This window comes from Chinchilla lanigera, unplaced genomic scaffold (genome assembly GCF_000276665.1).
Source record: "Chinchilla lanigera isolate Chin_1 unplaced genomic scaffold, ChiLan1.0 scaffold00144, whole genome shotgun sequence".
NCBI classification, from domain to species: domain Eukaryota; kingdom Metazoa; phylum Chordata; class Mammalia; order Rodentia; family Chinchillidae; genus Chinchilla; species Chinchilla lanigera.
In genome coordinates this window covers 3011592-3024203 of record NW_004955545.1, presented here as the reverse complement: position 1 = coordinate 3024203, position 12612 = coordinate 3011592, and the positions used below count along the sequence as shown (strand labels likewise).

General features: G+C 42.8%; 1 protein-coding gene across 11 annotated transcripts in view; it reads left to right on the top strand.

Moving 5' to 3' along the window:
• Arhgef11 (Rho guanine nucleotide exchange factor (GEF) 11) overlaps nucleotides 1-12612 on the top strand; it is a 110484-nt gene that overhangs the window by 74956 nt on the left and 22916 nt on the right. For all 11 annotated transcript variants that reach the window (XM_013508283.1, XM_005411733.2, XM_013508284.1 and 8 more), the window contains 6 exons: nucleotides 8059-8133; nucleotides 8335-8436; nucleotides 9533-9631; nucleotides 10877-10919; nucleotides 11738-11834; nucleotides 11959-12081. In XM_013508283.1, the coding sequence (XP_013363737.1) occupies nucleotides 8059-8133; nucleotides 8335-8436; nucleotides 9533-9631; nucleotides 10877-10919; nucleotides 11738-11834; nucleotides 11959-12081 (539 nt within the window). The remainder of the gene's footprint in view (nucleotides 1-8058; nucleotides 8134-8334; nucleotides 8437-9532; nucleotides 9632-10876; nucleotides 10920-11737; nucleotides 11835-11958; nucleotides 12082-12612) is intronic.

Sequence of the window (12612 nt, the reverse complement as noted above, 5' to 3'; positions counted from 1 at the left end):
GCAGGCGCTTTGCCGCTGAGCTAAATCCCCAGCCCCCACCCTGTATTTCTTTTAGCCTCAATTTCATATAATATCTGCTCTGATCTTTATGATTTCCTCCCTTGTACTAGTTTATTTTGTTTTGTTTTGTTTTGTTTTTTGAGACAGAATTTCACTATGTAGTGTAGGCCGGCCTTGACCTTGCTTATGTAACCCAGGCTGGCCTCAGACTCACAGCAATCCTCCTACCTCAACCTTCCAAGTACTGGGATTACAAGCATATGCCACCACACCCAGCCTTGTACTAGCTTTAGATTTCAATTATTCTTGTTTTTCTAAGACCTTGCAGTGCATCATTAGTTTTATTTATTTGAGCTTGCTCTGTTTTTCTGATGTGGGCATTCACAGATACAAACTTTCCTCTTAAGATTGCTTTCATTGTGTCTCCTAGGTTCCAGTATGTTGTACTGGCATTTTCATTTGATTCTAGGAACTTATTTCTTCCTTGAGTTTTTCTGTGATCCACTGATTTTTGAAAAGGTTATGGTTTAATTTCTGTATGTTCACATAGTTTCTGTGGTTTCTTTTGCTGTTGATTTCTAGTTTTACTGCTCTATGATCTCATATTATGCATGGGATAATTTTGATTCTTTTGAGTTTACTTAAGCATGCTTTATGTAGTCTGTTTTGGAGAAAGTCCCATGTGCTACTGAGATGAATGTGTATTCTATTGTTGGATGTAACGCTCAGTAGATATCTAAAAAGTCCATTTGTTCAAGGGTTTAGTTCAACTCTGATAGTTCTTTGTTGATTTTTTTTTTTTTTTTGTCTAGTTGATTATCTGTGACAGGGTGTATATCTGATTTTTTTATGTCCATTAGTGTTAGTTTTATGAAGTTGGGCATGCCAGTGTTTGGTGGCATATATGTTTATAATGGTTATTTCTTCCTATCGAATTGTTCCATTAACCAATATATAGTAACCTTCTTTGTCTCTTCTGATCAGTTTGGGCTTGAAATCCACTTTTTCTGAAATTAGGATAGCTACTCATTTTTTCTGGATTCCCACTGCATGGAATATTGTTTTCTATCCTTTGATTTTTTTTTTTTTTTTAATTGTTACTTGTTTGTTTGTTTGTTTTTGATTTTTGGCCTTGAATTCACTGTGAAGCCCAGGCTGCCTGTGAACTCAAGGCGATACTCCTGCCTCAAGTGCTAGAAGTAAGGTGTGTACCACCACTCCTGGCTCTGTCCTTTGATTTTTAATCCATAAATTTCTTTTTTAATTAAATATGTTTCTTGTATACTACATATCATTGAGTTTTGTTTCTTGATCCATTCTGCTAATCTGTGTCTTTTGATTGGGAAGTTGAGACTATTCACACTAAATTATTATTGTCAAAGATACCGACTTATTACTGTTACTGCATTATTTTCCTGTTGCTGATTTCCCTATTTTTTTCCCTTCTGCTTAACCGCTCTCCTTGGCTTGGTATATTTCTTCTGTTTGACTTATTGCCTTTGTTGGCTTCATTGTCTAGAATATCCTTCAGAATTTTTTTGTATTGTTGGTTTAGTGGTCAAGAATTAGTTGGGGTGCTCTTTGTCATGGAAATACCTTATTTATATATCAGTTTTGAAGGAAAGTTTTGCAGGATACATAAGTCTGGGTGGGAAGTTATCTTTTGGAGCGTGAAACACTTCAGTCCAAGCCCTCCTGGTGTTTAAGGTTTGTGTTTAGAAGTCTGCTGTAACTAATGGGTTTGCCTTTGTGTTTCATTGCTCTTCTTCAACAGCTTTTAAGATTTTGTTCCTATGTTGGACTTTTACATGCAGAGGTCCTCTTTTGGTCATGGTTATTATGGGTTCTGTATGCCTTGTTTATTTTTTTTCCTGTATTTATAATGTTTTCTGCTATTATTTCTGTAAACTGGTTTTTTATGTCATTTGTGGTGTCTTCTGATTTTTCACTTATTCCAGTTAACTTTAGTGTTTGCATCATCTAGCAGCTGTTGGATCCTTTTTTCACATTCTGTTGTTTTTAAGGTATCTTTGGGTAGCTGATCTTTGAACGCATTACCATCTTCTAATTTTGAAATTCTTTCCTCACATTGGTCACTTCTGCTACCCAGACTTTCAATATTTTTTAATCTCCTAGACTTCTGATTGACCTTTTTTTGCTAAATCATTCATGTTTTGTATCATTTTGTCTAACTCAGCTAGCTTTTATTAGTATCTTTTGAAAGCTCCCTGATCATTTTGTTTACTGCTTCCATTATCTTAGTTATAGTTTCTGTGATCCTACCAAGTACCTCTTTGATCTGTTTTTTTATCTCCTCTGTTATCCTTTCCAATAATTTGAGGATATGGCTTTTGCTATTCTCCCCCCTCGGTGCCCCCTGGATTTGCTTTGGGGGAGTTGAGAGTTTTGTGAGGCATTTTGTTGCCTTGTCTTCTCACGTTTCTAATGTTTGTTCATTTTGTTCTGTGCTGAGGCTTATGGGTGCTTACAGTGGATGGAAAGACTGTTGTTAGTGTGGAGACCACTTTAGTTAGTCTTCATTTCAGTGATGCACTTAGGACATAGTTAACCATAGTCCTCTAGCTCTGGCCCAAGATCCAAACAGCTCTGTTAATTTGGAGGGGAGGACAGAGTACAGTTAGCCTAACTCTCAGTTCTCTGGGAATGGACTGCAATATTGTTAATGTCATAAAAGTAATCCAAATATTGGTATACAGAGAAAACCCATTAATAGCAATAATTATGTGTTGCTAGCAGTATCAGCCAGGTCCGCTACAGTAGTATTGTCCAAGACAAATTGAATGTTGCAGTACCATAAGAGCCAATAATATACCACAGTTATCCATAGGAAAAACCACAATTATAGTATAAACACTAAGACAACCCAGATACCAACATACAGCAAATATGTAATAAATGCAACAACTACATCTCCACTACCGGTAGAAAAGAATTAGAAAGAGTTAACTATTTAAATATTGCTAAATCTTAATGATTATACAATTAAATGTATAGGGATTGGGAATGGGAGAAAGCAAGAAGAAAACTTAAACTATAAGAGATGAGGAGGAAAGAGAAGAGAGACAAAGATCCTACTGGAACTGGAAAAATATAGGATTGAGTAAAGGTAGTAGAAAAAACAGTGAGAAATAGAAGATAAAAGAAAAAGGGAGAAAAAATAAATTATATGGAAAATAAAAATTAAAATAATAAAAGGAAAAAGAGCTGGGTATGGTAGCTTAAACCTGTAATCACAGCACTGGGGAGACTGAAGCTGCAGGATTGCCATGAGTTTGAGGCCAGCCTGGGTTACATAGTGAGTTCAAGGCCGGCCTGAACTACATAGCAAGTCCCTGTATGAAAAACCCAAAAAGAAAGGAAGGAGGGAGAAAAGAATGGGAGGGGAGGGGAGGGGAGGGGAAGGAGAGAGAAAGAGAAAAGAAAAAGAAAGAAAGAAGAAAGAAAAGAAAGAAAGAAAGAAAGAAAGAAAGAAAGAAAGAAAGAGAGAAAGAGAGAAAGAGAGAAAGAGAGAAAGAAAAGAAAGAAAGAAAATCTAACTCTAATGACCGTTAATCGCTCAATCCAGGAAATGGTCTTCAGAAGTAGATAAAAGGGGAGAGATGACAAGGAAGAAGTGAAATATAAAAAGTCCTAATGTTTGAGCTGACCAGTTAGTAAGTTCGTTAAATCTGGCTATATGGCTCCTGGAATGCAGGTCTGACTTTTCTGTCTTCTTGCCTTCCCATCAACAAAACTAAGCCTTACTTTTTCCATGACAAACCTAGGATAGGCTTTGGAGAGGCGTTGGGGGAGCCACTTCAGTGCCTCCTCAGGAAGCAGTGAGTGACCCCAGGGAGTAGAGTCAGTTTGCCACTTGCTCCTTTGCTTCCATTACTGCACATATACACACCACTCAGTTCTCTTTGATGGTGGGTTTATTAAAGTTCTCCTCTCCTCTCTCTGGAGTTTAGGGTTATAAGTAGCATCCTTTCTGTCACAGCATTTATCCCCCTGCTGTTAGTCTTTGTTTATAAGTCTTAATTTTCCCACTAGGCTCAATTTTATATGCCAAGCATTTACCACAGTTCCCGGCATATAGTAGGTGTGTTAGTCAGCTTTCCATCTCTGTAACAAAACAATCGACTTAAAAAGAGGAAAGGCCTCTTTTGACTCAGAGGCTTCAATCCATAATTGCTTGTCCCTGTTGCTTTGGGTCCAGTGCACCATGGCCCTGTTGCTTTGGGCCCAGTGCACCATGGCCCTGTTGCTTTGGGCCCAGTGCACCATGGCAGAAGCATGTGGTGGAGAAGCTGTACCTACTTCCTGGCAGCCAGGAAGCAAAGAGAGAGGAAGGGCTGGGTGATGTAGTTCAGTGATAGCCCTGCCAAGCATGTGCAAAGCCCTGGTTCACACCCCAGTGCCACAAATATTACTTAGGTAGATAGGTGGATGGATCAGTGGATCTATCGATGGGAGGAGGAAGAGGTCCCCCCTCAAAGGTACACTGCTTCCCCATACCCTAACTTCCTTCCACTGATTCCACCTCTTAAAGATCCTACCACTTCCCCAGTCACCACAGGATGGTGACCAAGCCTTTAGCACATAAGCCTTTGGAGGACGTTCAAAATCAGTAGGCACTTCATAATGTTTAGTGAATTAATGAGAGAATACTTTGGAATAGTACTAATCAGAATTGTCTTCTGAGTGTCATCTTAGGGAGGACTTACTCAGGACACAAACCTTACAGGTCTCAAAACTGAGGTCGGGGATATAGCTCAGTGACCTAAGTGCCTGGCTGGCAAGCGCAAGGTCCTGAGTTCGATTCCTGGTGCCCCCCCCCCCAAAAAAAATTAGTTCTTTGGGGACTGGGGATTTAGCTCAGAGGCAAAGCACCTGCCTGGTTAATGCAAGGTTGTGAGTTCGATTCCTAGTACCGGAAGAAAAACAAAAACAAAACAAAACAAAAAAACTGAGTTGCCAGTATGATCCATAGACAAAGGGCTGTGGCCTAGATGAGACCTATTTTTCTTTCTTTCTTTCTTTCTTTCTTTCTTTCTTTCTTTCTTTCTTTCTTTTTTTGGTACTGGGAATCAAACTCAGGACCTTGTGCTTGCCAGGCAGGTACTTCTATTTTTCTTAAATCCAGAGTTATGCAGTCATCAACAGAAAATTGGAAGCCAAGTGTAGTGGCACACATCTGTATTCCCACCTACTCAGAAGGCTGAGGCAAGAGGATTGCAAGTTGAGGCCAGGCTGGGCAACTTAGTGAGACCCTGTCTCAAAATTTACAAAGGTTAGGGATGTAACTCAGTGCTCTCTGAGTTTAATGTCCAGTGCTGTACCAAAGGAAAAGAATTCTAGTCAAGATCTGTGGTGCAGCCAGGTGTGGTGGTACACACCTGTACTCCCAGCACTCTTTAGGCAGAGACAGGATTGCCACAAGTTCAAGGCCATCCTGGCCTACATAGTGAATTAAAGACCAGCCTAAACTACACAAAGCGAGACCCTGTTTCAACAAACAAAAAAGAAGAATGTACTTGATACTTGTTTTCTCCATTGGAGGACAAAGTTCAGTTATTCTTGGAATTTGGCAGGGGAAGGGTGGGGAAAGGTGTCTAACATGTTGTCAATGCCTGTGTCCCCTTGGCTGGACTGGACCTTTAATAGAAAGTCTTACTTGATTCTCATAATCAAGAAAAAAGGTGGCTGTTAAAATCTCCATGTGGTAAATGAGGAATGTGAGGCAAAGAGAGGCTATAAAGGACTGTCTGGTTACTGCCAGAGTCAGAATACAGCTTAGTTCTGCTGAGCCCCAACACAAGGCTCCTTCCTCTCAAACCAGAGTTCCCAGCCCTGTCTTTCCCTGTATAGAACTAAAAGACCAACATCAGGATGTGGAAGGAGGTTGGGCGTCTCCAAGGGAAAGTTTTCCTTTAGATGGTGAACAGAAGCAGGAATGGAGGAAATAAATTATTTTGGAGTCCCTTTTCTCTTCCTTTGAATTTGTCCATCCTCCAAAAATTATTTAAGTCATCTTTCTGCATGTAAGAACAAATATAGTTCCACCATTTTAGGTTAATAAAAACATAATGGGAAAACCTATACTGTCCAAGAAACTATCAGTAGCAGGAGGATGAAAATATGGGAGAACTCTCACTTTCTATGACATAATTCTTTTTTTATTTTAGTACATATTTGTAGTATATAATACATTTCTCATAGAGAGCTGGTACTTGTACATAACACATCTTGATTCTTTATGATAATTCTATAATTTTTTTTGTTATTGTTTTTGTGTTTGTTTGTTTTCTTGCTTTCCTGCTTGCTTGCTTGGTTTTGTTTCTGGAGAAATAGTCTCACTGTGTAGCCCAGGCTGACTCAAACTCAAGGCAGTCCTCCTGCCTCAGCCTCCCGAGTGCTGGGATTATAGACATTCACCACTACAACCAGCTTTATGTTTGATTTTTAAGTAAGGTATATAGTCTACTTTTCTTTTAAAAATAGATAGACGTGTGTGTATATATGTGTATTTGTGAAGACTTTAAAAAAATCCTCTCCCTAAACAAGAAAATATCTAGCCTTTTCTGGTGCTTTTCACTAGAAAGCAAACTAGAGCCAGAAGTGCTCATTCAGCAACTGCTGAGGATCCTAGACCCCAAGGGTTCAGAGCCTGGGTGTGTCTGAGAAGTCTAAGTACAGCACACCAGCACTGGCTGCAGCTTGGAGCATGGCAGTTCATCTCTCTGGGCCTCCTTTTTCTCCATTATAATTGAGTGTTAGACCAATCTCTGCTATACTTCCTGGCTTTTTCAAGTTGTGTGATATAATCATTTGGGGTAGAGAGCTGCTGACTATCCAGGAGAGCAAAAAGGAGTGAGGAGCATGAGAGAGGAGCAGTCAAGGAAAGCACCCCAAGAAAGCAGAGGAGGATAGCCTAGACCTGTATGAAATATAGTTGCTAGAGAAGATTTGAATCTTTAAGAAAAAGCTCACAGGACCTTTAGAAGAAATGGCCCCATGAGATATCTGAAACGTACTTGTAGTATGAAGTCTCTCTTTTAACACATTCATGACAGGGCTATAATCTTTATGTCTCACTGCCACACAACTTGAACCATAGGGTTACATGCATGACTGTACCACTGCCAACTGTACAAGCTACCTGTTGAGACAGTCATGTGTGTACCACCAGTGGTTCAAGCTGGCAGGAATGTGTTAAGTGATCAGTGGCGTGTCAGTCAGTCAATAGGTTTTTATTAAAATTGGCATAAGGGGGAAAGAATGGAAAGCCAGACTTTGAAGTCTGGGTTTTAACAGTGAGGCCAATCATGGTGGCACATGCCTGTAATCCCAGCATGTGGGAGGCTGAAGAAGAAGGATCACTGTGAGTTCAAGGACAGCCTGGGCTACAAAGTGAGTTCAAGGACAGCCTGAACTGCATAGGGAAACGCCATCTCAAAAAGACAAAAAAACAGTTAATGGGCATCTACCATAGATTCTTGAACAGACATGAGAATGTAATGCAAGTAGTATTTGAGAAAGATCAGCCCCATCCCTTTTCATTCAGTAAGAGACAGATCCACTCCTAGGCTCTCTTGACAGTTATTGAGCCATCAGGACTTGCTAGGCATACAGCTGTGCAGTGACACTATGGTAGACACCAGATTTGGGGGGTGTGGTTTAGGTTGGAGGGTGGCTGTTTAGTCTATTTAGGAAAATAGGAAGCCTCCATCCCAGCAGTGCAGGAGGTGCTGTAGGCTCGTATTTTGTTGGCTGACACTCCCTCCCCAGATCTTTGGCAAACAGGAAGAGAGCACTTTCTCTTACTTCCGATCTTTGTATGTCATGTGACCAAGCTGCTGTGAGTCTGCTATGCTCACCCGAAGCAGTTGGCTTTCTGTAAGCGGAGATTTGAGGGTGGTAGTGAGACACCAACATTTGACCAGACCAGTGGCTTTCTCTATGTGATGCTCTTTCTAAGCAGAACAGAAATGCTCCTCCAGATGTTGGATCCCTGTCTGTAACTTCTCCTCTCTACAACTTGATTCTCTTCCTTAGGGTGTAGATCCAACCCCAAAGCCTTTAATTATTGGCCCAGAGGAAGATTACGACCCAGGTTATTTCAACAATGAGGTAATCATTTCCGGGTTCTCTCCTTTGTCATTCTTTTGTCATACACACCACTTTTGCCTAGAAGCAGTGTGATGCAGAGCTGAGAGGGGAGTGTGGGGAGGGGGTCTGCTAGGAGGTGAGCATGGGAGCAAAGCTGGAGCGGGCTCTGCTGCTGTCCCCTCCCTCAGCGCCTCCCGCCATTCTCATCCTTCTGCCTTCCAGAGCGACATCATCTTCCAGGATCTTGAAAAACTGAAGTCCCGTCCAGCTCACCTGGCAGTTTTTCTGCGTTACATCTTCTCTCAGGCAGACCCCAGTCCACTGGTAAGTCAGCAGTATCAGTCTTATTTGAGAGCCTGCTTATTCTTAGCAAAGAGAATCTCTATCCTCTGTTCCTGCTGTCTGAATGTCTGGGTGTTAGTCAGATCCATGGGCAGAGGAAAGCTACCAGAAGCTAACTACATCAGTAGTTTGAGAAGTAGTGGCAAGATGCCAGGTATGGTGATGCACACCTGTAATCCCAGCACTTGAGAGGCTGAGGCAAGAGGATTACCATGAGTTCAAGCCCAGCCTGGGCTACATAGTTGAAGGTGAGCCTGGACTATATATTGAGACCCTGTCTCAACAAAAGTAGTAGTACTGGCAAGAGCTAGGCTAGCAACACTGTCATTCTTGATCAATTTAGGAAGCCTTTTTGGAGGGCATAATCTTTGAGTTTTTTGAATGAAAGTAGTAACGGTGGGCACAGATTGAGGAGAAGCTGAAAGAATGGCACATAACACTGTTACTACAAGAAGGCTGGCAGAAGTGTTTTCAGTCTACAGGTGATGACAGGAAGTTGCGTGGGGGTGTGGTGCCCATGGATCCCTGGGGTGGTGCTCAGAGCCAGCAGCCTTGCAGTTTTTCTCCTCCTGCTCAGCTGCTTAGAAAGCAAGGTGGATCAAGCACAGTGCCGATGTTGTGTTCTCTGTACACCTCTTGCCAGGGCATGGACTACTGCTTTGTCCTTCTAGGGATGTGATAATTATGGAAGTCAGAATAAACATCCATTTGCTCAGCACTGATTCACTGAACAATAGGATACCTAGTGGATACAGAGTGAAGGAATGATGGGCCCTGAGGGTGTGCAAGTGGGAAGGAGGTTGGGTATTACCTTATTGCAGGTTTCTAAAATGCTCTGAGTTTCTTAGCCTCAGCACTGCTATCATTTGGGACTTAAGAATTCCTTGTTGTGGTAGACTGTCTTATGCATTTTGGAATATTTAACCACATCCCTGGGTCCTACCCATTAAATACCAGGAGCACCCACTTCCCCAGAGTTGTAACAACTAAAAGCATCTCCAGACATTACCAGACGTCTCCTGGGGGTAAGTAACTCCTGGTGGAGTATCGCTGCTCTAACCCACTTCTCTCCTCCTAGCTTTTTTACTTGTGTGTAGAAGTTTATCAGCAGACAAACACCAAGGATTCCCGGAGCTTGGGAAAAGACATCTGGAATATTTTCCTAGAAAAAAATGCGGTAAGGCAGTTATGAATTGGATTATAATTTCATTATACTCTTTGGACCACTCAGGCAGAAGAAAAACTAAACAAGACATTCAGGCCAAGTGGAAATAGGTTTTTAAAGAGACATCTAGGCTGAGAGATTGAGATTTCTGGATGCTGTTCCGACCTCTCCTCAAAAAATTGATCTCTTCTATGTATCTCTAGTTCTACTTATAGAATACATGTATTGCCTCTCCTCAGAATGTTTGGAGAAAGAAAGAGATTACACCAAATTCTAATTACTCCCCCAACCCTATGCCCCTTGCTTCTCCCTGGATAGAGAAATGGAGATGATCTAGATCAATAAAGCAAGGCACACCTGGGTTTCTTTTTTTTTTTTTTTTTTTTTTTTGGTACCTGAAATTGGACTCACGACCTTGCACTTGCCAGGCAGGCACTTGTGAAACCTGCGTTTCTGAAGCTGATTTCCTCTTGCTGCCCAAAGGCAGGAGTCAGATGGGAGACCTATAGATCTGGGACAGATGAGCATCTCCGCATCTGGACATAATTCCAGGATGTGTGAGGGCCATATTGGCAGAGACTGCTGCCTGCAGAGGTCGGTTCCCATCCTGACTTTCTAATCTGGTCAGCTAAACTAATTCCAAAATGACTTTATTCTTCTAGCAATAAGGTAGGCCTAATAAGGTTTAAAAAAAATTGATCTTCCTCAATATTTTTGTATTCACTTCTTAAGTGGCTCTCAGTAAGGAGGTTAGAACTGCCACTTGCGCTCTTTGGTTGTTGGGGAGCCACTCAGGTATCCAGGTGTCGAAGACTCATACAGCAGAAGCCAGAATGCTGTGTTAACTGCAAAGCTAGGTGATAAGGGCCAGTTTTCCATGTAGAGTAATGAGGAGGAGGCCATCAAATAGCTTAACAAGTATTTGTTTCTTCTTGCTAAATTACCACCAGCCCACTTTTTGGAATAACATGGGCTGCACCCTGATGTCTCCTGAGTGTCCCAACTTGCCCTGTAGCCTCAGATTCATTTCCCAAAACCTTGGCTTAGAATTGAGGTATATAGTTAGAGAGAAGAAAAAGTGGGAGAGTAGATATAGGGATAAAAAGAAAGGATTGCACTAGGTTCATCCCCATACCGTAGATGGAAAACAGACAAAAAGAGAGAAGGCAGCCTTGTCAAGCCCTCCCCACCTGCCCCTGCCTGTCCCCCTGGCACATGAGACCTCACTACCTCTGCCCTCACTCTTGTGTTTTGTAGCCTCTCAGAGTGAAGATCCCTGAGATGTTACAGGCTGAAATTGGTAAGTTGGGTCAGTTCATCTTCTGTTGGTGCCCTTCTTGTCCTTAGCTCTCAGAAGGCTCCAGAGGACAAAGGAGACATAATCTCTTTTCCTGGGCAGCTGTCCTCTAATAGGAAAAACAATCCCCAAGACTATTCCTCCACACTCTTCATAGTACTTTATGGACAGGCACAAATGGAACAGAGCCTCCCTGAGAGATCACTCTGCCTCTGCCTGGTGGAGCTCATCGCGTCGGTCCTGGACCTGGAGTTAGATCTGGGCTCTTCCTGCCAGCCTTCCATGTGCCCTCTCTGGGCCTCAGTGGGGTCTGTACAAAGAGGAACTGGACTCAGGGATTCCTAAGCCAGATCAATGGTTAGAATCCCTTAGGGAACTCTTTTTTTTTTTTTTTTTTTTGGTTTTTCTCCGGTACCAGGAACCGAACTCAATACCTTGCGCTTGCCAGGCAGGCGCTTTTGCCGCTGAGCTAAATCCCCAGCCCCAGGGAACTCTTAAAAATATGGAGACCAGGGCCTTTCTTCATCCCACCTGCAAACTCACAATCTCTGGAGTGGGGTTTTTTCGGGGGTATGGTTTTGATTAGGGAGGTTTTGGATTTTTGTTGTTCGTTTTCCTGTTCACTAATGAATGCAGCATCTGGTCCAGAGTGAGGACCCAGCAGACTGGGTGAACACGTAGCCCCTTCTAAATCCAGCATAAAGAGAACGGCAGCCTCCAAAGCTAGCAGCTCTTTAGAGGCTAAAAGTTGCAAGCTGCATTTGGAAAGAGGCTGCCACCCTGCACCCCACTCAGTCTGCCTTCCTGGGTTCCCTCTACAGATCTGCGCTTGCGGAATGGTGAGGATGCCCGCAGCGGTCTCTGTGAAGCTCAAGAGGCAGCCATGCCCGAGATCCAAGAGCAGATCCATGATTATAGGTTTGCCCTGCTCCCCACCCACTGTCCTGTCTTCTCATTGCCTCTGTGATATGTGTATGTCTGCCTCAGTGTGTGTGTGGAGGGATTATATATATTTGTCCTATTGTGTGTGTTGTTGGTGTAGAACAAAGCGTACTCTGGGACTGGGCAGCCTCTATGGTGAAAATGACCTGCTAGATCTGGATGGGGACCCTCAGCGAGAGCGCCAAGTGGCTGAGAAGCAGCTGGCCGCCCTTGGAGATATCTTGTGAGTCTTTGGTTCCACTCCCAAACCCTGAACACACTGGACCAGTAGACAGATCTTACGGGTCTGTTTTCACCCGCTTCCATGCTTCCATTTCTTACTTTATTCTCCATGCCTGAGAGAAGGAAGAGCCATGCCCTCCTGCTGCATTTTCCAGGTTAAGGCCACTGTTGAAGGGGATTTCAGGGCCTGGAGCACCTAACAGTCATTTGGTAGTTATGACAAGCGATGGCTCCTGCAGCACCATGACCCTTGTAGCCCTCTTGACCTTCTTCCCTCCTACCTCTAAGCTCGTATCTGAGGCTGAGAGAGACCAGTGCTCCCAGGCTTCAGTAAATAAGGGTCCTTTGGGGAGGCAACTGGCACTGGCTGAAGGGAGATAATCCAAACTAACCTTCTGGGGCTGCTGGCAGACCTGCCTTTGCTACATTCTCCAGTCCCATTTTGTGAAGTGTCATGTGACTCCAGTCCCAGCACAGACTTCCTGAGGACTTTGTAGGCCTACAAGTAGTTTTGCACCCCAGTACTGCTTCT